We start from the raw sequence: 25,335 nt of genomic DNA, 5'->3' as shown, positions 1-25,335 counted from the left end.
ACAACTAAGCTTGTGTACAACTGCTGAGCCCTCGCGCTCTGGAGTCCGTGGGAGGCCCAGCAGAGACAAGCCCCCTGTCACAACAAAGACTCCACAGGCCACAGCTAAGACCCGATACAGTCAGAAATCAAACAAATAAACACTGTAGCAACAACACAGACCACTATGAACTCAATCACAGCAAAAACCTTCAAACCGTACAGAGACAAAGCTGCTGAAATGACTTAGCAAAAGGTGAACAGCAGCTGTTGCCAGGGTAAGATTATGGGCAATTTTCTCCCTCCTTTTCTACATTTTCCAGCTTTTCTGTAATAAGCACATTATTTCTTTATTTGGGCATTCCATCCGGCTTGTGGGACCTTAGGTCCCCAACCAGGGATCGAACTGAGGGGGCCACAACAATGAAAGTACCAAGTCCTCAGCACGGGGCCCCCAAGGAAGGCCCCAAATGAATCCCTTTCATAACAAAAGGGAAAACACTACAAAAACTTTCATAATGATGTCAGACTCCAAAGGGAGGCCTGACGGAGGGGACGCTACCCCGGGCCCCTGCCGCTGGTGCCCACGGCCATCCAGATGCCATGCCTCTCCTCCACTAGGCCCTCCTGTTTCTCAGCCCAGCGCCCCGGGGCCTGGCACAGCACGCAGCACCCAGAAGGCTGGGTTGGGGGACTGGGGGGACGGAAGTGACCTGGCAGCAAATGACACCCAAGGAAAGCAAGCCGACTGCTGGGCTGCCATCCGGCCAGGCTACAGACAGGCTGTGGAAACAAGGGCAGCAGTGCCCCCGGCGCCTCCCTCGCGCGCAGGCCTTCCCTACCAGGTGCCCTGCCTCCGTCTCTCTTCCCGGGCCTCTCCCCTGGGGCCCCTGCCCTGCCTGCCTCCAGCCGGACACCTCCTTCAGGGCGCCTGCACACACCCCTTCCGGCCAGCATCTTCCCTCCCCCGGGGTCTTCTGAGGCCCGGAGACAGGAGGGAGCCAGACACGGGCGATCACCAACACCAGCTGGTCCACAGATGCTGCACCTCCCACATCAGTAGTTACTCAGGTTAGTTTCAACGTGGACTTTCTACTCAGGGCAATTATTAGTCTTCCACTTGTGGTAAAGACAAAGTTTCCCCTTAAATAATTCCTTTTTTTCTTTCTTTAAAAATATTCTTTTATTTGGCTGTACCCAGTCTCAGCTGTGGCACCTGGGATCTTTAGTTGGGGCGTGTGGGATCCAGTTCCCTGACCAGGGATCAAACTCTGGCACCCTGCATTGGGAGCGCGGAGGCTTAGCCACTGGACCACGAGGGAAATCCCTCCCCTTAAATAATTCAAGTTGAACAGATGAGGCAATTCAAAGAAAACTGAACAGCTGTGTACGGGGAGAGAGGTGGTGAGACCACCCAGAAGGTGAGCACTAGACCGGGCGACTCTGCACGACAGCAAGGAGCACTCCCAACTGGTCGGAACAGGGCGACTGAAGCCAACGCCGCCGATCCGAGGCCAGATTAGAGGGCCCCGCGGGACAGCCAGGGAGGCAGAGGCTACGGCAGCTCCCAGAGCAAGGCGCCGGGAAGACCGGGTGCAGAGGAAAACGTGGGTCCTCTTTAGCCCCCCAGTCCCACTCCTGAGGGGTTAGCTTAAGTGACTCCAAAGGAGGGGAGACGAACACACACAACACGCACACGTGTGTGTCTGTGCAGATAAACAGCACATCCCACTGGGCAGACACACCGCTGACTTTCAATCTGCTCTCTGCCTTTCGGTCCACACCTCCTTTCTCCAGCACTGTCACTGCAATTCACGGCTCCTACGTGCGTTGCAACACAACAGGAGCTCTCAAAGGCCCTGGGTTTGAACCTGGATCTGCCCCCAGATCTCTTCTTCAACTCAGGGTACTGACCTCCTGGGGCTCCCCAGATGGCTCAGTGGTCAAGAGTCCGCCTGCAACACAGGGATTCCATCCCTGCATCAGGAAGATCCCCTGGAGGAGGGCATGGCAACCCACTCCAGTATTTTTGTCCGGAGAATCCCATGGACAGAGGAGCCTGGCAGGCTACAGTCTGTGGGGTCGCAAAGAGTCAGACACAATTTAGTGACTAAACAACAGGAACTCGACAAGGTCATGTTGAAAAGTATGGTCTTTCCATGCATCACTGGACAAGCATGTTCAAAGGTGAGTTTTCAAATGGGCCTGCATTTATGTGGCAGAAAAGACAATGGCCTGCTCCAGAGCGTGGAGTCCGGATTCTAGAGCGTTCAGATGGAGGACCCTAGTCCCAGTGCCTGGAGACTCACGGTGGGATCCAGATAAGCCACCAGCGCTGTGCGAGTGATGAAATTCCATGACACGGCAGAGATGAAGGGAAGAGGCTTTAAGGGCAGAGCAGCTAGGGGCACGTCCGGACTCGGCCACTGGTTAGCTATCTGTAGATCTCTGAATTTACACAATGTGTAACTTACCTAAAGTCCCAAACTCACAGGACCTTGTGCTTAAGGAAAATTCAGGGAACTAACAGGTTAACGCATGTCAAGTGCTAAGTAAAGTGTGTAAGTGACAGCTGTTCCTGCCATCCTTTCCTTATTCACTCTGAAGGCCTGCTCAATGCTTCAGCTGATCTGGAATCTGGCTGTACTTGTTTCAAAACACAGTCCATCACCTGAGGCTTAGAAATCATGTTTTGTCTTTTTTCCTTCCCTTAGAGATTCTGCCATGTGATGGAATTCAACTTACAGAGTTTCAGCAGTTAATCCAACGCTTCACAGGATGTGAGAGTAGGAGTCAAGCCTCACAGAGTGCTCTGAACTCATCACACAAAGGTCCAAGGCTATTTCTATGTCCACGTTCTGGTAATTAGTCACACGATGGGCGGGCCCTTCCTTGGAGACCACAGCAAGCAGTTCTTGTCTGTTATTTCAAGAAATGCTTCCTCAACAACCAGTGTGCACCAAGCAGGTTCCGCGGAATCAAAAGCAGGACCCACAGTAAATCCCCAAGGAGCTGCCGTGTGCGCTCCGTCTGGGGTTCAGCAAGTTCAAAAACCATAGTCCAGCACAGGCGAATACTGGATCATCACGTTGTATACTTGAAACTAATATATGGTGTCTGACAACTGTACTTCGATTAAAAAAATAAAAGCTCAATCTCATTCTTAAAAAAAAAAAAAAGGTGGTGGGTGGGAAAGAAACCAATAGTCTATCAACACAAAAGTCTTATAAAGCCAGTTTTACGGGAGGCATTGGAGAAGGAAATGGCAGCCCACTCCAGTGTTCTTGCCTGGAGAATCCCAGGGACGGGGGAGCCTGGTGGGCTGCCGTCTATGGGCTCGCACAGTCGGACACGACTGACGCGACTCAGCAGCAGCAGCAGCAGAGGACAAGGGAACTCTGGCTGCCGTGACATAAACGCATTTGGAGGAGGTTATTTAAAGGAAGGAACGAAGAAATCACGGAGGATAAGGAACTGGGAAGATTGGACCTATTTCCCAGGAATTTCATCTAGTGCCCGACGAGATGACTGGCAGTCACGGAGACCCTGCCCATTCTGTGGATGCACGGGTGCTGACAGCACAGCCCGGCACTCAAAGCTCCCTGAGGACAGGAGCCTCGCTCAGTACCCACGTACGGCTTTACCTCTTGCGGCTGGCACACCCAGCCATCCGTGGGTTATCTAGGAGTGTTGCTGTCACTACAGCATGTTACTCATTTCCGGCCCCAGCTGCAGGGTGACACAGCCAGGGCGCAGGGTGCGCTGGCTCTGAGTCCCCATGCTAGCTTGCTCACTGACAGCTGCGTTATTTCAGAGTCCACCTGGATGTGCACAGGGACGAGGAGACGGTGCCCGGGGCCTCAAAAGGGAGGCCACACCTGCCGTGGGTCAGAAGTTCCCAGCAAGACGTGAGCCTCCCTGCAAACCAAGGACTGCAGCTAATGCACGCTCACTGAAGACCTCATCCGAGACCGATGGCGCGGACGGGCCAAACTAGCGGCAGCTGGCTAACAGTCTGCTTCGAGCTGCAGAAGGCTTAAAAACTGCTAAGAACCCTTGATAGGTCTTCAGAGGCGAGTACCCGTACGTGAAAAGGCACCCTTAGGCCAGCCTCCAGTGGGTACTATGGGCAGGATTCTGTCATCAGAAGGATGGAATTTAAAGGCCATCCCTGCCCCTGACTAGCTGTGTGATCCTGTACAAAGTTCATCCTAACCGCTGAGGCCTCCATCTTCACAACTGCACACCAGGGGCAGGACTAGGGCCCGGGGAAACATGACAGAAGACGGTGCCTACGATGCTCAGCACAGAGAGGCTGACCTCATGCAGGTCCCTGCGCCTGACACACCCTCTATGCCAACGTACAGAGGACTGCCCGGCCGGAGAGCCAGCACTGGGGATGCCGGAGGTCAGGACTCGCCTCAGGGTCATCGGGACACCAGCGTCTTAGATTTAGGGTATTCCTTAGCACAGGGGTTTCTAGAGTCATCCAATTCTCTTCCCAGTGGAATGGTACCAATTTGCAAGACAGAAGATGAGATTCCTACAGATAACAAGGCGTCATCATATGAGGCTTGAGCTACAGCACTGACATGTATTATTCTTGCTTATTCCTCTGAGAAGAGATTATGCCCATTTCACTGAGGAGGAAAAGTTGAGGCTCAGAGGTAAGGAGGTAATGAGCTCACATCGTCCCTGAGAAGCCAGATCCAGGGGTCTCCCTTCCACTATACTACACCAGGCTGCCTTCCAACAATCATCTCCCCTCCATTTTCTTTTATCTTGCCTCCTTCTTATACTCCCTAAACCCCAACACTCCACACACCTTAAAATCAAACACACGTCCTTAAAAATCAAACATGAAATCCCTGAGGCAGTGAAGTCTGGCAGAAGTTCACAAATGCAACACTGCTTAATGGCAACTGAGAGCCCCTGCAAAAATCTGCCACCTTCAGAAAAGAAGAAAATGGATCAGAACATCCAGGGGGGTGTTGGGGGGGGGGGACGAGGCCCACTGATTAGCATCCTGCCCTGCTCCCCTTGGAGGCTCTGGGTGCTGTATGTAACTGGCACCCCAGAGTTGGCCACTCATGCCGAGAAAGAAAAAAAAAAAATTAAGCCATTTTCCAGAGGAGTGACTTATACTACAACCTGGAACAAAAGGACCATTTCCAGCATGGCTCATGGAGAGGCAGGTGCATGCTCCGTAAGGCCCGCACTAACAAGGCCTGTTCCCAGGGAGCTCTGGGAGATGGAGCGTCTTCTCTGGGAGACTAACAAAACACAGAGTCCAGACTTCTTCCAACACAAAGCAGAGGGAGTTTCCACATTTCAAGTCTCTTTCAGCTCTAACAGCACGCCAAAAATCCATGTCACTGATAATAATGCAGTATTATTAATAATAGTAGTTAATGTCATCCTGCATCTGGCCTTACATGCATTAACTCATGTAATCCTCATAAAATCCATCAGAAATAGATACTCTTAGTCCCACCATTTCATTGTGAGACAAAGAAACTGAGGCAGAGAGTGAAGGAAGCTGCCCAAGGCTGCAGATTTGGACCGGGACCTCGGCGGTCCGGCTCCAGAACCTGCCCCTTGATGCCCTGGACTCTGGAATCAAGCCTGCCTCCAACTCCAAGGACGGTCAGTTGTGTGACTCTGGGCCAAGTGCTCGGTGCCCCCCCACGTGCACAGCTGCAGTGAATGCCAGCAGCGTTAGGGCGGCCCTTCCCACATGGCCCCGATCCCCCACCACTGGACCCTCCAGACAGTCTTCAGCACCAGGAGGCCCAACCCCGCTCTGCTCCTTCCATCCCCGTCATTCCCGTCTGAAGTGACACTGACCGACTAGGAGCCCAACACTGCTGTCCTGAGAAGCCAGGTGTGGCCAAGGGCTCAGGTTCCATAGGAGATCTGGACACGTGCTGGAAAGCCTCACTCTGCAGGTGCCCTGCCCTCTTGTTTGGTCTGTTATAGGCTGAACCACATGAAATGCATTTATTTGGCCATTTCTGACCTAGAAAATGGCAAGTTCCCAGGTGGCGTGGTGGTAAAGAACCTCCCTGCCACTGCAGGAGATACAAGAGACATAGGTTCAATCCCTGGGTAGGGAAGATCCCCTGGAGGAGGAAATGGCAATCCACTCCAGTATTCTTGCCTGGAGAATCCCATGGGCAGAGGAGCCTGGTGGGCTACAGCTCATAGGATCACAAAGTCTGACACAACCGAGTGACTTGAGCAGGCATGTGGTTCAAACGGGCTTCCCAGGTGGCTCAGAGAGTGAAGAACCTGCCTGCAACGCAGGAGACGCAGGAGATATGGGTTTGATTCCTGGGTGGGGAAGATCCCCTGGAGGAGGGCCCAGCAACCCACTCCAGTATTCTTGCCTGGAGAATCCCATGGACAGAGGAGCCTGGCCGGCTACAGTCCGTAGGTCGCATAGTCAGACGCGCCTGAGCATGCACGCACACGTTTCAAGTCAACAGGCAGAGGGCACTTATGTTCATTTAGGACCTACTAGACATTCACCCATTCAACATGAAAACATGGCCCATGTGCCAGGGACAGTGGACCATGGCGACAACACGCAGCTCTGAGCTGAGTGGGGAACTGGCATTTGTCTTCCCTCCCAAGGACAAGAAACAGAAGGTACCAGGCATCGTGAGGGTAACCAGCTCACCCTGCTCAAGGTCATACCACAGTCAGTAGGGTCTTCCCCGCAGGTTCCCAGGCCCCCTGGCCCGGTCTGTGGTGCCCAGGCTGGGACGGGCTTCACAGGGAAGAGCCCAGGGTCCCCACGGCGACTAGGATGTGTACACCTACACCACGACGGACAACAGAGCTGCCCAGAATGCCCAGGTGCCCCCTAAGGAGGGCAGACGAGATACACCTACCACCTGAAGGCTCAGCAGGCATCTTTCTGAAAAGACCACGGCTCAGGAGGTTCCAGCTGTTTTCATCTTCAACACCCTGAACCAAAGAGCCCTCCAAACTTTTTTTTTCGTATTTATTTATTCGGCTATGTCAGGTCTGAGCAGCAGCACTCGGGTTCAACAGTCACGCCACGTGGGCTGGTCCACTGCAGCACAGACTCTGGAGCTGCGGCGCTCAAGCTCAGTAGCTCCATAGCGCGTGGGATCTTGGTTCCCCACCCAGGGCTTGAACCCGAATCCCCCGCATTGCAACGCAGACTGTTAACCACTGGGCCACCAGGGAAGTCCCAACCCTCTGAACTTCTAACCTAAACTCAGACTTCTTCAGCCACCGTGGCGGGACCTGCAGGTGAGCCCCGTGGCCCCGGGCTCCTCACCTATAAAATAAACACCCTGGTGGGTCCATGCATGTGACAGGCAGGACCACCGAACTCACCAGACCACAGCCGGATGGGCTGGATCCGAATGCTGGCTCTGGCACTAACCAGCCGGGCCCCTCAGGCAAATTACTAAACCTTTCTGAGCTTCATCTTCGAGATGAGGAAACAGACCTCACAGGGCTGGGGCTGAGAGAATTAGAAAGAGTGACTGGGCCACAGAAGAGACCAGGGCGGAAGGGGGGTGGTGCTGTGACTGATAAGAGTCCAGGACGGGGCCCTGATAACGCATGGGAGGAACACCGCGCCTCCGTTTCCTGTTCCTCGAGACCGAGTCAGAGGCCTCAAAACGCCAGGACTATCGGGGCTCCACACGCCCTACAGCGGCAAGCAATTTTGAGACAGGAGCTGTCTGGAGGAGGGAACGCACGTCAGAAAATCTCAGAGCGAGACTTCCTTGGGGGTCCAGGGTTAAGACTCTGCCTTCCAATGCAGGGGACGCAGGTTCCATCCCTGGTGAGGAAACCAAGATTCCGCCTTTGTCCTGTGATGTGGCAAAAAGAAAAGAAACTCCCACAGAGCCAAGCACCTGAAGCGGGCCAGCCCGGCCGCGGCTGCGTTCTCCACATCCAGCCCCAGGAACCGCGCGCCGGCTCAGCGTGGGGAGTGCTCAGCGGAGAAGCAAGGGGGTGATAAAAAAACGAAGCCTTGGGGCAGACCGAGACAAACCCAAAAGGAGCTCCTTCAGGGGCCACAGGGTCTTGCTGCTGCTAAGTCGCTTCAGTCGTGTCCGACTCGGTGCGACCCCATAGATGGCAGCCCACCAGGCTCTGCCGTCCCTGGGATTCTCCAGGCAAGAATACTGGAGTGGGGTGCCATTGCCTTCTCCGCCACAGGGTCTTAGATCAGACTTAGCCGCGGCAGCATGCAGCGGGTAAAAAGCTCCTCCCCCGAGTTCCTGAGCCCAGAACCGCACACGGGAAGCCCGTCCAGGCGAAATCAGACGTACCTCTTCAGGGCCAAAGACTCACGGGGCGACGCCTCGGGCCGCAGCGGGCCCTATGAGCAGGCCACACCCAACTTCTCTGTCTCTCTCGCTGAGACTGACAAGGGGGTAGAGAGCCCCTGGTACCTCCAAGGGGAGGGACCCTGCTTGTCACAGACCCTGCCAGAAAGGGCACGTGCAAAAGCATCTTGACAGGACCCTCACTTTTTACACTGAAGATACTTCAGTCAGTCCTCTGCCCAAATCTTATGGAAACCTCTGAGATGGTAAGTCCAGGTAATGCTAAAATAACAGTGATTTCCGAGCAGATCCTAACTCAGAAGGGTCCTAGAGTCTCCGTGCTAGAAGAGGAAGCTTCGCAGAGCGGTTTAAGCAGCGGGTGGAGACAGTCGGGGCCTGAGCTAGTGGACACAAGCACTCGCAATCTGCGGTGTGGTAAGAGCTTCATGGCCAGACAGCCTGGGGCTGGAAGCCCTTCTCATCGCCCGCCGACGGCGAGGGCCTCTGCCTCTCTGGGGTCTCAGCAGAACCGGGGGCCACTACCACTTTGCTCCCAGGTGGCCTGGGAGGTTAAGTGAAACACCACCTCTCAACCATCGATGTTAATAAAATAATCAGTCCTGCTCTATCGACAGAGTATGGGGCACCTTCTACCCTTTCCATGTGCAAACTCACTCAGTCCTCACAATAATCGCCACGGGGCAGGTGGATGTAATCGCCAGGGCTGCTACGGCCTTGGGAGAAATAGCTGCAGAGGAAGGTTCCTCCCACAGGTGTTCAGAGCTGTTTGAAATTGGGGGGGGTGAAGGGACCAGGTGATGCCCCTGCACCGACGCCTGAGTCGGGCACAATCTCAGACCAGCCCGTTTTCATCTGCCTCCTCCACTTAAGAGTCACCTTCTCGTAAGTCTGACTATTGGGTGAGCATCCAGGGGATGAATGACCTGATGGAAAAATCATGAGTGACAGAGGCGCCTGGTACCCAGAGCTCGGGCCCCAGGGGCTGACGGGCTAGGTGATGAGGGGTACGTGAGGGTCGCACAGGCTGAGCGGGACTCGGTGCCACCGCAGAGGCAAAGAGGGCTGGGCAGCTGGATCCCTGGGCTAACCAGACTGAAACCCCAGTTCAGGCATGAGGAGGATATCAAGGCTTTGCAGACACCACTATCTAGGATTTAAACTGCCCAGAAATAGCTGTTGGGTCAGTGATAAAGCATCCTGTCCGAATGCTTGAACAGGGCAGCTCTGGGACAGAAGGTTTCCCGCAGCCCAGACGTGATCAATCACGACAACTCATGGCTTTCCTATCTTCATCTTTCTCACCCACTCCTTCCTTTTCCATCCCGGCAGCCACTCGGCGGCCGGGACCCTGAGAACCTCGCAGGCTGATGTTTGTAAACGCCTCCCTCCCGGCTGCACACCACCACCAGATGCCTCTTCCTAAAATACCACGACTCTGCCAGCCTCCTCCAATTTCCACCTGCCCTGTCAAAAATCTAACTGGCTCCATGTTGTCCCAGATCAAATGCAAACTCCTTAGCTTAGTAACTCAGGCGCCCCACAACTCCCTCCCGAGACCGAGACTCCCCCACACCAGCCGTGCACTCTGCAGTTGGCCCCCAAACTCGCTAGGTGACCGTCACCCTGACCTCTGCTCTTGTCCCAGGCCCCTGCACCCCACCCCATCCTCTCCGCCTGGTCACGGTCTCTCCGGGCTTTACCCCCACACCGTCCCCGCCAAGGCTGCCTGGGGTGGTCAGCAGGGTATGGAGCAGGCAGTGGACCGCGAGGCAAGCCTGCAGGGATGGGCCGACATGTGACCTGCTGAGTCTCTCCTCCTACTTCCTTCCTGGTGCACTTAGCTTTCTGGATGCACCTGGCCTCCCATACTGGACCCGAGCGTGCGGATCAGGGCGACTCGTGTCCTTACTGTGGAGGGCACAGGGCAAGGCAAACGATAAGCACAGCGACCACGCGCTGTGCCCAAGCACTGGGTGAAGCACATCACAATGTTTACCTCTTTCTCCCCGGATCCCAAAAAATGCCACCCTCGCTCTGCCTGTCGAGGAAGAGTAGGATCCTCACTTTGGTCACATACTGAATTGCAGACACAGGACTCCTCACCCATCTGCTGAACCCGAGCCCATGTCCTGGGGAGCAGTCCCCTCTCAGCACCCACCACTCTTTCATTCTGCATCTATGAGGTGCTCACCAAGTGCCACGAGGCCGTGCGAGGTGTGGGTGGTTGGTGGGAACCAAACAGACAAGGTGTATGCCCTCGAGGAGCTCACAGGCTCACAAGTGTGGCAGAGGGCAAGGACTCCATTCACGGGGGGCTCCACTGGGCACAGACCAAGTATCCAGAGCCTAAGACACAGCATCAGGCCACAGCAACACGTGGCATCTGGAGCACAGGGCGCCTGGTCCTCTGCAGTGGAGCAGAGCCTCAGGCCCTGCCAGCGACGTGCTTTGTTTAAGACACAGCCCAAAGCCAAACAAACTTCATATCTGCCTTCACCAGGCTGTAAGGAGTGCAGGAAAGAGGTCTACCTCAGAAATCAGAAAACTTGGTTCCTCCACTTAGTAGCTACGGACAGACTAACTGCTCACCCCTTTGATGCTCATCTGTTAAATGGTGACAGCAATATTCACGATGCATATTAACTATGTGCTGGATGCTGTTCAAAGCACTTGAAGAGTATCATCTCATTTAATCCTCATAGAAGCCTTACAGGGAGGTACCGTTATCCCAAGGCCGTCTGGCTCCTAAGTCTTAACTTTTTGCACTCAATGCTGCCTCCCTCCTGAGGCTGGACCTTCCTGGTGGGGCTGCTGCAAGTGGGCCAGAGCTCCCGCGGTGGGCAAGCCTGCACCTCCTCACTCCAGAGGGAGGATCTCTAAAAGCCTAGATTCAGAAATGGCATGGCTCTCGCTGATCTCTTCTTTTTTAATTTGGCTGCACCAGGATCCTAGCTGCAGCTCTTGGGATCTTGAATCTTCGCTGCAGCATGCAGGATCCTTAGTTGTGGCCTGTGGCTCAGCTGGGAAAGGATCCGCCTACAGTGCGGGAGACCTGGGTTCGATCCCTGGGTGGGGAAGATCTGCTGAAGAAGGGATAGGCTACCCACTCCAGCATTCTGGCCTGGAGAAGTCCATGGACGCCAAGAGTCTGATACGACTGAGTGACCTTCACTTCACGATCTCTTAGCTGCAGCATGTGGGCTCTACCTCTCTGACCAGGGATGGAACCCAGGCCCCCTGCGTTGGGAGTGTGGAGTCTTAGCCACTGAACTACTATCCAAGTCCCTCGCTGGTCTTAATGTGGGTGATCTTGCACACTTTGGACATCCATGCCCCACCACAAGGAGAAATGGGACCAGAGTCTGTACTAGGGTCCCTGCTGCTCGCCGTTTCTTAGGAACCGAGTGAATCTTCAGCACAGGGGATGGGTGGACCCATACCTGAGTCCCAGACCCACCACTCACACCAGTCCCTCAACCTCTCCAGCATCCATCCTGATATGAGGCAAGACCTAAGTCTGGTTCCTGGATGACGGCAGATCCTCAATCAGCGGTCGCTACCCAGAAGAGAACGGCTGGACTTCCATGGCACAAGGTTCCCTTCCTGCTGGGAGAGCTTCCGGTCTGTGGGTGCCGTGCTGCCTCAAGGGCGGGTGCACACACCCCAAGGCCAGGGCTGAAGCCTGGCACAAGCTCCAACTTTCCCTTAAGTCTCCCACATCATCTCATGCAAGTGTCCGCAGCTATATTAAACAAGGCTCTGCTTCCTTAAACTTCAGGTAAGAGTGACACGCCTCCCAGCCAAGTAATGCAAGCTGTGAGGGCACGGACCCCCGTCTGTCTTGTTCACTGTACAATCTTGTCCCCAGCACACAGAACAGCACAGAGAAAGCCCCTCATACACATGCTGTGTACAGTGTATTAACCTGACCTATTAGCTCCCAGCGCCCGCTCACACCCCACTCTCTGCTTGACGGCGTCTCCCTAAGAAGCAAGAGCCTCAATGCTCAAAGGACCTGCCCAGCCACCATTTCCCTGTGCGGTCAGTCATCCGTCCCCTCCCCTCCCCCAAGGAACAGAGAATAGGACTTCCGGGTTATAAACAGGAATATCTGCTTTCAATCAGATGATTTAGCATCTCCTTAACCTCAAGCCAACTGATCAATCGTGGGCTACTTTTTTGAAGGATTCCACCAAAGAACAGCCAGTTGGGTTGAAATGAACAAGGCTGTATATACACGTGGGGTCTGGGCTATGTGTCTCACCTACACCAGGAGACCAGCCAAGACCCGGACAGTAGTGTTTCACCTTGTCACAATATAACAGGCTTCTCCTATCCTCTCCTGTCAGGCCAAACCATGTGGGAGCTGGAGGGACAGCTCCCGAGGGGGCCCGGCCCATCTCTGCATGGGGCAGCCCCACCACCTAGCACCAGAATCATAACTCTAAATTAATAATAATTCCTACATTAGAAGTTAGAGCTGGGCAAGGAAAACTGCTCTGAAACTATAAAGCACTTACAAAAGTGAGATTATTACCTGCTAAGAGAATGCAAAGAAATTTTATGTGTCTATGTATTTGTAACTGATGCCAACAAAAATCACGGCATTTTCCCCAAAGTCCAAAGTATTTTAGATTCTCAAACTGCTATTTCCTTCTGAGTTAGATAACTGAGAACTAGCTGGTTTCTCTACCAACAAACCTACTGAAAATAAAAAACACAGTGGTCTTAATTCATTTACCTATCATGCAACCCTATACCACCATTTCTGTCCTATCCCAACTAGTCTATGTTGATTTATTAGAAATTTATTAGAAATTACTTACAAGCCTAGGGGGATACTAAGAACAAGTTATTAAGACCCTGAGTATGAAATCTAAATGGCTAAGTTCAAGACACGCCCCAAAAGGGAACACTCCAAGCTATTTCCTTCAGTGCCAGGTACTGTTCTAGGCCCCAGGGATACAGACAGGCAAAACAAAAGACAAAACTCCCTGCCCTGAGAGAGTTCACGTCAAATAAGGCTGCATCACCACATTATCGTTTCACTGTGAAATGACATCCCCGTGCAAACAACCAGGATCAGTAGCCAGTAAGTGCTGCTACCCCTTCCCCATCTCTGAGTGACCATCCTCACTGTATTCTAAACACTGTCCTTCACACCCTCAACACACAAGCAGCCTGGGACAATGGGAAGGATGCAGTTAGAGCCTTCTGTCAGCATCTATAGTTAAGTTATTCCACCGTCTGAACCTCAGCTTCTTCGCCTGTAAAATGGGGACAGCAACTGCCTCACAAGGCCCTGTGTGGGTTAAGGGCCTGGCACCTAGTAGCCCCACCCACCCCTCCAGAAACCTAAGCCTTTTCCCACCACTCCTTCCATGATCCTTTCAGATTATCCAAGTAAGACCCAAATACAGGACACACTCAGAAGCCTCAAGTATCATCCGGTCCCTTCTGGGTCATTACAGGCATCCTTCCATCACCTCTGGGGCACAGGCCAAGGCAACATGCTCCCCACTGCACCCTACCCCCACACAGCCAGAGATGCTGCCGTGAGCAGGTCACTGGTCACCTCAACCCTCCTCCCCGCTTCTGCCCTAACAACAAATGTACAAAACCTCACTCCAAGTCCTCACCCAAAACTGTCCTGGAGAAGTCCTTCCCCACCCAGGCCTGGCGCTGGGCCACCTGCCCTGCAGTCAGTTCTCCACCGATGCTATCGGAGAAGTCCAATCACCAGGGCCGCGTTTTTCATCATCACCATACAGGAAGGCATTAAGAAAAAATCGAGCTGCTCTGAATTAGTCACCCTAGTTCAGCAGCAACATCTCTTCCTAAACAAGGAACTGAGAGCCTCAAAACCCTTTGGGGCCCAAAGTCCACATGCAAACACCTGCCTGCCCCTGGCCTGAACCCTCAGTCCCTTCGCCCAAGGTTCCTTAGCCCAAGGTTCCTTAGCCACTTGAGGCAGAAGCCCTCTGGCCCTTCCAACCTGGGTGCTGGGCCTGCCCGGCAAGAAGGTTCCAAAAGTGGAGGCAGGGTGGGCTGGCCGATGGGGGCGCCTAGGTGAAACCTCGGGCCAGTCAGAGCTCCCAGAGGAGCTGCCTTCGTTACCAAAACAGCAGAGCGGAGCCAGCGGCGGCTCACCTGGTCCGAGGCACCTCCATAATCTGCAGTTCCAACCTTCACGAGTTGACAGTTGAGGGGGAAAGGGAGGCTGCGTCTGCAGGGGTGCATCGTGTCCGGGCCGTCTGCTGGCCTCGGAGCCCGGGGGGCCCCCCAAAGGCGGCGGCCTCACAAGGGCGATTGTGCGCTCATCCCCGGCCCGCGGCTCCCCCGCCCTCACCCCTCGGCTCGCGCGCACACCCCGGGCGCCCTGCGGACCCCGGCCGAGCGCTCCGCCAGCCCCGCGCCCCCCGGCGCCCAGGCGGCGGTCGCGGGGGAGGGCCCGCGGGCAGGGCACACGGATGCCCGCCCTGCCCTCGCCCGCTAGCTACCAGCAGGAGCACCGCGCACCCCCGGCTTCGCGTCCCCGCCCGGGCCGGGGAGCGCCTCTCTTTTCCCACGGGCGGCAAGGAGGGCGCGCCCCGGGCGGGGGTGAGGGGACCACCTGGGTCGGGGGCAGGGCGGGCAGCTAGGCCCCCGGGGGGCCCAGCCCAGGACAGAGCGGGGCTGACGCAGGCCGAGCGGTGAGAAGTCCGGGGAAGGGGGACGGCGGGCACGGAGCGGGTGACGTCCGGGCGGGGGCCCAGGGCGCAGGAGTGCGGTCCAGACTTGAGACCGCGGAGGGACGAGGCGATCCAGGCTGAGGCCGCGGAGCGGAGGGGAGCAAATGTGGGCTGAAGCCATGGAGAAGGGGGGAGTGGGAGGTCCGGACAGGGGCCACGGAGAAGGGGGGACGGGGGGACAGAGGCCTAGCCTGGGCCGGAGGAGGAAGAAGCGACGGCCCAGCCTGGGCCGGAGGAGCAGGGGATGGGGGCCCAGGCCGGGCCGGGCCAGGGGGAAGAGGGACCACGCCTGGGGCTCCGAAGGGGGTGCCCGGCCGGGACCACGGGTCCAGGAGGGTCTGGGCCGGGCTACGGGGGAGCGCAGCCTGGACTCGGACGTGGAGTCCTGCTGGAACCAGGGGCGGGGGCCGGGGTCGCCCCCAGCCGGGCCCCCTCCCGAGCGGGCTGGCGGCTGGGGGTCCCCCCGGGCTCCGGGCGCGCCCCTCCCCCACCCGGGGAGCCCACCCTCCGCGGGCCGGGCCGGGCGGCGGGAGGGGTCCGGGCCCCGGCGGAGCCCCGGGGCAGGGGCCCTCGGGCCTTTACCATGGCGGCGGCGGCGGCGGCGCTCCCGGTCCCGGCGTCTGTGGCTCTCCCCCCCGCAGCAGGGCCCGGCGCTTCCACTTCCCCGGGTGTCCGAGAGTGAACATCCGGGTCAGCGCCCCCTCCCCCCGCGCCGAGCCGCCGCCGCCGCCGCCTTCCTTCCTTCCCCGCCCCGGCCCGGCCCGGGCCCGCCCCCCACGCCGCCGGCTCTCGGCCAATGAGCGCGCAAGGCCTCGGCGATCGCCAAGTATGGAGCGCGGCGCGGGGGGGCGGGGCCCCGAACCCGGAAGCGATGGGCGGGGCCTATGGAGGGGCGGGCCCTGCGGAGGGCGGGGCCTGCGGGCGGGGATGCGGAAGGCGCTGGGACCCGGAGCGGTCAGCCGCCACCCCCACCCTGCTGCACGCGCTCGTCCCTGCGGCGCGCCCGCAACTGGTGCGGCCCGCGGGGCAGGCCCGGCCCGGGGACCCAGCGGGGCGCGCGATCCCCGAGTGCAACCCCCGCGCTGCCGCTTTTTGCTGCGTGTGGGACCTGCAGCCAGTCGCTGCGAAAACGGGGCCTCGGGCCACGTTCCTCTCTGAGCAGCCAGCACACGCCGAGCCTGGGGTGCGGCCCCGAAGATCGCAGGGGTGAACGGGACATAACGATCTCTCCGCTGCTCCGAGGATGCTGTCAGCACCACCCAGGCAGAAATGAGAAAACCCGGCACGAGAAACGTCACATGTTAAGAGGAGCGCCCGCCCATTTGCCCAGAGGGGGCTGCCTCATTCCTCACGGGGACTCAAATTTTCTTTTCTCTTCACTCAACAAGTATTTACGCTTGATCTAGAAGTCAGGAGGCCTGGGACGCTACCCCTGCTAGTAATAACTGTCTTCCCTAGCTTGCTCTCTCCCTCTCTTTTGTAAGATGCAAATCAGGCCACTGGTGAGGGGATTGTAAACTACAAAACGTTGTACAAATGACAGGAATGGGTACCACCAGCCAGGCCGTGACAACCCGCCCCGTCCTCAGGTATAGCTCACAGTCAAGTAAAAACTACCACTGGCATTGAAAGTGACACAGATAAGTCCCCCAAGAATGACTCAGACCTGTAGTCAGACAAGGATTCAGACAAGGGCGTGGTGTTTAGGAATTTTCCCTTGGTATTTATTGAGCATCTATTGTGTACCAAGCCCTGCTCTAGGCTCTTAAGGATAGAACAATGGACAAGACCCTTCCTGTTGCAGTTTAAACAAGGGAGGGGAGACAATTAAGTACTAAGTAAAAATGGAGATGTGGAGGAAAATCAGAGTGAGGGAACCAGCAGCAGATTAGCAAAAGTGGGGCCAAGGAAGGCCTAACTTTTTTTAAAAACTAATTTTTACTGCAGAAGACCTGGGTTCCATCCCTGGGTCAGGAAAATTCCCTTGGAGAAGGGAATGGCTACACACCAGTATTCTTGCCTGGAGAATCCCATGGACAGAGATGGGCTACAGTCCATGGGGTCACAAAGAGTCAGACAAGACTGAGCGACTAACACTTCATGGTTGCTTTACAATGTTGTATTAGTATATACTGTACAGCAAAGTGAATCAGCTATACGTATACTTATATCCCTTCTTTTTTGGATTTCTGGAAGGCCTACCATTTGATCAGAGGGAGGTACAAGGAACAGCAAGGGCGAAGACCAAATGAGGACAGTCCCTTGTGTGTTTGTGGCACAAGGAGGTGGAGATGGATGGCTCAGATTGGACACGGGGAGAGAGGCAGGAGCTGAGTGAGGTCAGAGAGGTGCAGGGCAGGGACAGGATCTGGCCTGGCCTTTCAAGGGATCTGGAGACTGCTGTGTTCTGAATGGACTGTAGGGGGACTAGGGCTGTTGGAAAGCCCTTTCTGTATGAAAGGCATTTGTTATTTATTTCAAAAGCACTTATATGGGACTTCCTGTATGATGGGCGCTCTCATGCACTCTACAAATAATAACTCATTTAATCCTCATAACAGAGGCCTGGGGAGATAAACCCTAGGTCACACAGCAGAGAGATGCAACTCTGGGCATGAGAAGAAAGGAGTTAGGATGATGCTAAGATTTTCAGCTTGATCAGCACCAGAAGGATTTGCCATTTATTGATCTGTGGAAGGTTGTGGGGGGTGGAGCAGAAGTCTGGGTGTTTTGGTTTTCTTTCTTTTTTTTTTTTTTTGAGGAGTTGGCTAGTAAGAATCAGTTTGGGGCAAGTTATGTTTGATTTGTCTTTCAGAGATTTAAATAGAGATGTCAAGTAGTCGGATACGAAAGTTTGGAGTTGGTGATAAATTGATGAGAACTGTCAGCTAATAAATGATATTTTGAGGTACTTAAATGCATAAGACACCTAGGTGAGCTCACTTAGGAGGTGAACATAGAGAGAAGTGAGTGAGCCTACACTCATGACTCCAGGTCTGATCACACCACTCTCCTGCTCAAACACCTTTGAAAGTTAAGTTCATTCATAATAAGAGGGCCTGGAAACCAACCCAGAACTCAGGGACAGGCTAATCCATCCCTCTCACATGGCCCCATTTCTGCTGCTTTTGACGAATCTGCTGCATTCTTGACTGTCTGGCATCCTCAGTTTGCCTATAGCCCTATTCCTCAACATTTCAGCCTGCATGGGGATCATCCTGGTGACCTTTGTCCCTCCTTTATTCTCTGCATCAGCTTGTCCTATTAACTGACAGATTCTTTTGTGTTTCATAGCTTAGCTCCTAAGACAGAATCCAGTCAACTCATCTCATCTTTTAATGATGACAGCTCGTTGGGCAGGTCACTGACCAGCTCCATGGACTGGCTGCCCACAGGTCAGATCCCACCCCTTAACCAGTCATCTGTTGCTACAAACATGGGGGGATGTGGCATTAAACAGCTACTTTTGAGGGGCTGTGGGTAGGAGGCAAATTCCATCATTACTTTTAGTACTGTTTCTTCTTTCCTCTTTCAAAAGCCCAGTCTCGTGTCATATTCTTCCACCTGCCACGGCTCCTTTACCCGCCTCTTTTCTTCTTGGCCAATCCTGGTTAAACTCAGCTCTTCCCCTACTCTCTGCCTGCATCAGAATATCTGAACATTGATGGAAAATTAAAAGTGACAGGCGTCATTTTAAGTTGATGTCCACTAGTTTCAAATGAGCCCTCAGACCTGTCTAGCCTTCTACTATATTTTCCTGCTGTATTCAGTTCCCACACTCTACGAGGATGATTTTTCAGTCTTCTTCCTCTGTCCCTTTCTCATCTTTCACTCTAAGCAGATGAACTGGTCTCTTACTTCACAGACATGATGGAGTTAGACAGAAACCTTCTCCTCTACCAACATTTCTGCATCTTCCCCATGTTCTCTTCCTTCCCTGAATTTTAAATTGAAGTTGCTCCTTGGAAGAAAAACTATGGCAAAGCTAGACAGCGCATTAAAAAGCAGAGACATAACTTTGCTAACAAAGGTCCATATAGTCAAAGCTATGGTTTTTCCAGTAGTCATGTACAGATGTGACATTTGGACCATAAAAAAGGCTGAGCACCGAAAAATTGATGCTTTTGAATGGTGGTGCTGGAGAAGACTCTTGAGAGTCCCTTGGACTGCAAGGAGATCAACCCAGCCACTCCTAAAGGAAATCAACCCTGAATATCATTAGAAGGACTGATGCTGAACCTGAAGCTCCAGTTCTTTGGCCACCTGATGGGAAGAACCGACTCATTGGAAAGACTCTGATGCTGGGAAAGATTGAGGACAGGAGGAGAAGGGGACAACAGAGGATGAGATGGTTGGATGGCATCACCGACTCCATGGACATGAGTCCGAGCATACCCTGGGAGATGGCAAAGGACAAGGAAGCTCGGCGTGCTGCAGACAACAACAGCTGATTTACAGTATTGTATTAGGGAAATTTTCTGGTGGCTCGGAAGCTAGGATTCTACACATCTACTGCAAGGGGTTTGAGTTCAATCCCTAGTCAGGGAACTAAGATACCAGAAGCCATGCAACATGGTCAAAAACAAAACAACAACAACAAAATATATTTTTAGTTTCAGGTGAACAGCAAAGTGATTTATTTATACATACATATATATATATTTTTTTTCAATTCTTCGATTCAAGATATTGAATATGGTTCCGAGTGCTTTTTAAAAACATTCATTTAAGTACAGTTGCTTCACGGTGTCGTGTTAATTATTGCTCTACTGCAAAGTGACTCGTATGTACGTATATATATTTATATACGTGTGTGCGCACACACGCACATGCGCGCGCACACACAGGCATGCACACGCACACACGTGCATGCACACACACGCACGCACACACACACACACCCTTTTTCATATTCTTTTCCATTATGGTTTATCACAGGTTATTGAATATAGTTCTAGTTCCTTTTGCCTTTTTTCCCCAAATATTTTTGTTTGTTTGTTTTATTTTATTGACATCTAGTTGATTTACAGTGTTGTGTTAGTTTCAGGTATACAGCAAAGTGATTCAGTTTTATATCTATCTACATATATACATATATCTATACATGTACAGATAGATATATATACACATATGGGGCTTTCCCAGTGGCTTAGTGGTAAAGAATCTACCTGTAATATAGGAAACTTACAGGAGAAATGGGTTTAATCCCTGGGTCAGGAAGATCCCCTGGAGGAGGAAATGGCAACCCACTCCAGTATTCTTGCCTGGAAAATTCCATGGGCAGAGGAACCTGGCAGACTACAGTCCATGGGGCTGCAAAGAGTTGGACATGATTGATCAGCTGAGCAAACAACAAACAACATAAGACGCATAAAAAGGGCATTACCCAGAAGTTTGCCCAACATGGTTTCTTTCTTCCTTCAATTAAGTCTCCACAGCTGGAACTGTTGGGTTAATAAATGCACAGTTGTTGCAAGAGCTGAGACTTGTTTAAAATCACCTCTGATTTTAACAGGCTAGAGCCTGCTTCCTGAGTTGAGGATCTTCTCAGTACTAGAAGTGGTTATAGATGTTTTACTGTGTCTTTTGATATATGAGAGAACCCTAGAATTAGCCAGCTTTTAAGCCCTCGCTACACTGCATTCTGCAGACGAGGGGTTTGCACCATATCCCTTGAACATCCTAACTCCATATATTAAGGGTTCAGTGGGATGCAGTTCCAGGATCTCTGTCACCAAGAGCCCCGGGTGGGAAGCAGTGCCACCTGGCATTTCCATCTTCCCCGTCACTTGGCTGACTTAGTGGTTGGTCTCGTCTACCACTCAACCCTTCCTTAACTTCAGACATTTAGTTTGGGTGAAATGGAGCCCATCCCCAGCTCCTGAGGACAGGAGCCTGATTGGCTGAAGCCAAAGTATAGCCCGAGTTTAGGGCTATGCGCTGGATCTAATTTGAACAACAATGCTCCCTGCAGAGCACTAAACTCTGCGTGAAGTGGGGGTGGAGGGGGAGCCCTTCAAGTAAATTTGAGAAATGTAGAAAAAAAGATTCCTGCTTGGGGGAGTCTCTTTTTTTAAGAACCTCAGTTATCCCATCTCCCCCCAGATAGTTTTTTTTTTTCTATCTTTAAGTTAAAATTCTAGAAAATTGAAAAACTTATCTATTTATTAGTTACGGCTGCGCTGGGCCTTCGTTGCTGCACAGGCTTTGCTCTAACTGCGGTGTTTGGGGGCTACTCCTCATTGTGGTCACAGGCTTCTCTTGTTGCCACGTGCAGGCTCTAGGGCACGTGGGTTTCAGTAGCTGTGGCCCCAGGCTCTAGAGCACAGCAGTTGTGGCTCACGGGCTTAGTCGCTCCTTGGCCTGTGGTATTTTCCAGGATCAAGGATTCAACCTGTGTCTCCTGCATTGGCAGGCGGATTATTTTTACCACTGCGCCAACAGGGAAGCCCTCCCCAGGTTGTTGAATGATTCCCTCTCAACTAGATAATTACTGTGGTTTTAAACATGCCTTAATGTCTCATATGTTAAAAAAAAAAAGAGAAAAAGCCTACATGGATTCCTCTAGCCCACCACCCTGTCTCCTGTCTTTCTCAGCTACAGAGTTGTCAGTATGTCCTGTCTCCTACCTTCCCCTCTAGTCCATCACTCCTGCACAGAAATGACCCTCAGGTCACCCGTACCTCCTTGTCAAAGCGCACACGGATGTGTTTCAATCCTCAGCTCCTTGGACTCCCCAGTAATAATTGACATTATTGGTCACTCATTTAAAAAATTAAAAGACGCTTGCTCCTTTTTAAGGAAGAAAAGCTATGACCAACCTAGACAGCATATTAAAAAGCAGAGACATCACTTTGCCAACAAAGGTCCGTCTAGTCAAAGCTATGGTTTTTCCAGTAGTCATGTATGGATGTGAGAGTTGGGCTATAAAGAAAGCTGAGCGCCAAAGAACTGATACTTTGAAATTGTGGTGTTGGAGAAGACTCTTGAGAGACCCTTGGACTGCAAGGAGATCCAACTAGTCCATCCTAAAGGAAATCAGTCCTGAATATGCATTGGAAGAACTGGTGCTGAAGCTGGAACTCCAATACTTCAGCCACCCAATGCGAAGAACTGACTCATTGGAAAAGACCCTGGTGCTGGGAAAGACTGAAGGCGAGAGGAGAAGGGGATGACAGAGGATGAGATGGTTGGATGGCATCACCGACTCAATGGACATGAGTTTGAGCAAGCTCCGGGAGTTGGTGATGGACAGGGAAGCCTGGCGTGCAGTCCATGGGGTCACAGAGAGTCTGACACAACTGAGTGATTGAACTGAACTGACCTGAACTGGTCAATCACTGCTTCCTCTTTTTTTTCTTTTTGCCACACCACACAGCTTGCAAGATCTTAGTTCCCTAACCAGGGATTGAACCCATGACCTGGTGGTGAAGGCACAGAGTCCCAACGACTGGGCCACCAGGGAATTCCCACTTCTTTCTTCTTGAAGCACTCTGGTCCACAGGCTTCCCTGACATCAGATACCTCTCCTGGTCTCAGTCCCACCTCTCTGACTGCTCCTTCACTGTTCTCTGCAGACTCATTCTCTCTACCCTCTAAGTGACGGGGTTCTCGCCTCCTCTGACCTTGCAGCTTCTCCTTAGACAATCTCATCCACACCAATGGCCGAGCTACTAGCAGGCCTCAGTCATGAGCCCATCCCTGGGGCTGGCAGGACAGGGACCCCATAATGGGGGGGGGGACTGTTTCAATGTAATGAGGGGGGACCAGTGTACCATCACCAAAAGAAGAAGAAAGGATGCTGAAGAGTAGAAACACGAAAGACCAGACGGTCACGACAAGCATGCATTCTGCGTAAGCTCATGCAAATGATCAACACAGGCCCCTTTTAGGTCTCATAAATTTCTTATCTTTGGAATCCTAAGCAGTACTGATTAGAGGTCTCCAAAATGCTGATTTCCTTTGAAGACAGAACATTACGTGGTTTGCAGGGGCGGCAGTCTTGGCTAGACAGCTTAGATCAACTTTTTCCAGCCCTCAGCAGCTTGAAAGTATACAGGAAGAAGCAGCGGTAGAGGGGGCAGGAGGAGGTAGACAGACCACTGGCACTCCAGTTCTTTTAAACACACCCCCAAGTCTTCAGCACCATGGGGATGCTCTGTCAGAGGATTAGACATCATCTTCTTGGCGCTTTTGTTTTTGCTTTTCTAATAGGTACCTGGGAGAACTCACAGCTGCCTTCTGCTAGAGGAGAACTATTTGTATCCTGACCATCTGTGGGGTCTTGCTCAGAGTTAGAGCAAGTGGGCCACATGTGGGCCAGCTGTTGGAGTTTTTATTGATATATGCGTAGTTGGAGAATTCATGTTTTGTTTATTAAGCTGGCCAGCCAGCCACCCACCAGGCTTGGGATGGCCTCAACAATGCACCTAAGGCTGACTCTTCAAATCCAGAAGAATGGTCACCTCCTCCTTCGTGTAGTATTCTTTGCCGATCACCTCGAAAGCTGCGTTTGGGGGCCTCCTTCTCTGTGTTCCCATGGAAACCCTGTTCCTAGGACACCATTTCACTTGTAATTCGCCCCTACTACTCTCTGGGCTGCCTGAGGCAGGGACCGTGGCTCACATCACAGTTAGAACGGACCTGGAATATGGTGCCCATCAAGTGCGGAGCCAGGGAAACACTATTGAGATGGGAAGTGGGTCCTGCACAACTCTTCCAAGGCACTCATCTCTCATTCCAAGCAGACACAAAATGTTCTGAATGAAACTAAACCAGCTGCAGAACTGATGTAGGAGCTGAAAAATGGCAAGACTTTTTTTCACTTGAAAACCAGTCAAGTGAAAGGCTAGATCAGCGGTCCCCAACCTTTTTGGCCCCAGGGACCAATTTTGTGGAAGACAATTTTTCCGTGGACCCGGGTGGATGGATGGTTTCAGGATGATTCAAGCGCATTGCATTTATTGTGTACTTTATTCCTATTATTACTATATTGTGATATATAATGAAATAATTATACAGCTCACCATCATGCAGAATCAGTAGGAGCCCTGAGCTTGTTTTCCTGCAACTAGACGGTCCCATCTGGGGGCGATGGGGAGAGGCTACAGGTGAAGTTTCGCTCACTCATCCACTGCGCACCTCCCGCTGTTCAGCCTGGTTCTTAAGGGACCAGGGACCAGTACCAGTCCATGGCCTGGGGGTTGCGGACTCCTGGGCTAGATCAAAAAACCAGAGCCACAACCAACTGGGAGTAAAATATTTTAAAATACCATTTGCCATAACACAAAACACGAAATACTTAGGGATATATTTAATGAAAGATCTGCAAATCCTGGGTCCTCTGAGAACTAGGAAACATTACTGAGGGAAATGAAGTGAAAGAGACAAGCCACTCGGTCGTGTCCGACTCTTTGTAACCCCAGGGACTGTACAGTCCATGGAATTCTCCGGGCCAGAACACTGGAGTGGGTAGCCGTTCCCTTCTCCAGGGGATCTTCCCAACCCAGGGATCAAACCCAGGTCTCCCGCATTGCAGGTAGGTTCTTCACCAGCTGAGCTAGCAGGGAAGCCCAGAGGGAAATTAAAGATCTAAATAGATAGATGTTGTACCCTGTTCATGGATTGGAAGAAAATATTGTTACAATGTTCATTCTCCCCCAGATAATCCGTAGATTCAATGCAACCCAATTCAAAATCCCAGCAAGTTTTTTTTTTGTTTTTGTAGAAATGAACAAGTTGATTTTAAAATGAATATGGCAATGCAAAGATCTTAGAATCTTGAAAAAGGAAGAAATAAGTTAAAGGACCTATATTATCTGATTTCAAGACTTACCATAAAGCTGCAGAAATCAAAACAGTGTGGCATTAGCATAAGGATAGACACACAGATCAATGGAACAGACTAGTCCAAAAATAGACCTGCATACATACAGTCAGTTTTTTTCTTTTTTTTGGCCATGCTGGGAGGCTTGCAGGCTTGCAGGATCCTAGTTCCCTGTCCTCAGCAGTGAAAGCATTGAGTCCTAATCAGTGGACTGCCAGGGAATTCCTAACAATTAAAAAAATTTTGACAACAGTGCCAATGTAATTCAATGGGGAAATAGCAGCATTTTAAACAAATGGTGCTAGAAGTAAATCTTGACCCTTACTGCACATAAACATTAACACAAAATGGATCACAGACATAAACATAAAAACTAAAACCATAAAACTTCTAGAAGAAAATGTGACAGAAAATCTTCACAACATTGCATAGACCAAGGTTTTTTAAGATACAGAAAGTGC

The 25,335-nt window shown here is 52.4% G+C and overlaps 1 protein-coding gene and 2 long non-coding RNA genes across 8 annotated transcripts in view; 2 read left to right on the top strand and 1 right to left on the bottom strand.

The window, feature by feature from the left end:
- CAPZB (capping actin protein of muscle Z-line subunit beta) overlaps positions 1-15,706 on the bottom strand; it is a 136,743-nt gene extending 121,037 nt beyond the window's left edge. For 3 of the 6 annotated variants that reach the window (XM_081574900.1, XM_081574898.1, XM_081574899.1), the window contains exon 1: positions 14,468-14,573. In XM_081574900.1, the coding sequence (XP_081431026.1) occupies positions 14,468-14,557 (90 nt within the window). In that variant the 5' untranslated portion in view covers positions 14,558-14,573. Of the gene's footprint in view, positions 1-14,434; positions 14,574-15,630 lie in introns of those variants that run through there. The other 3 variants (XM_081574903.1, XM_081574905.1, XM_081574902.1) reach the window with 2 other exon arrangements.
- On the top strand, positions 1,134-8,179 carry LOC145540366 (uncharacterized). The gene is made up of 2 exons (XR_014078338.1): positions 1,134-6,128; positions 6,359-8,179. It is a non-coding gene; the product is annotated as an uncharacterized LOC145540366 (long non-coding RNA).
- On the top strand, positions 14,683-19,672 carry LOC145540364 (uncharacterized). Its single transcript, XR_014078336.1, has 4 exons — positions 14,683-15,009; positions 16,211-16,637; positions 18,343-18,443; positions 18,914-19,672. It is a non-coding gene; the product is annotated as an uncharacterized LOC145540364 (long non-coding RNA).
- Positions 19,673-25,335: the final 5,663 nt, after the last annotated feature.

This window comes from Giraffa tippelskirchi, chromosome 3, assembly GCF_054371585.1.
Source record: "Giraffa tippelskirchi isolate mGirTip1 chromosome 3, T2T-mGirTip1v1.2.pri, whole genome shotgun sequence".
Taxonomy (NCBI): Eukaryota; Metazoa; Chordata; class Mammalia; order Artiodactyla; family Giraffidae; genus Giraffa; species Giraffa tippelskirchi.
Note: the sequence above shows the minus strand (reverse complement) of the source record. Positions and strands in the feature narration are given on the sequence as shown.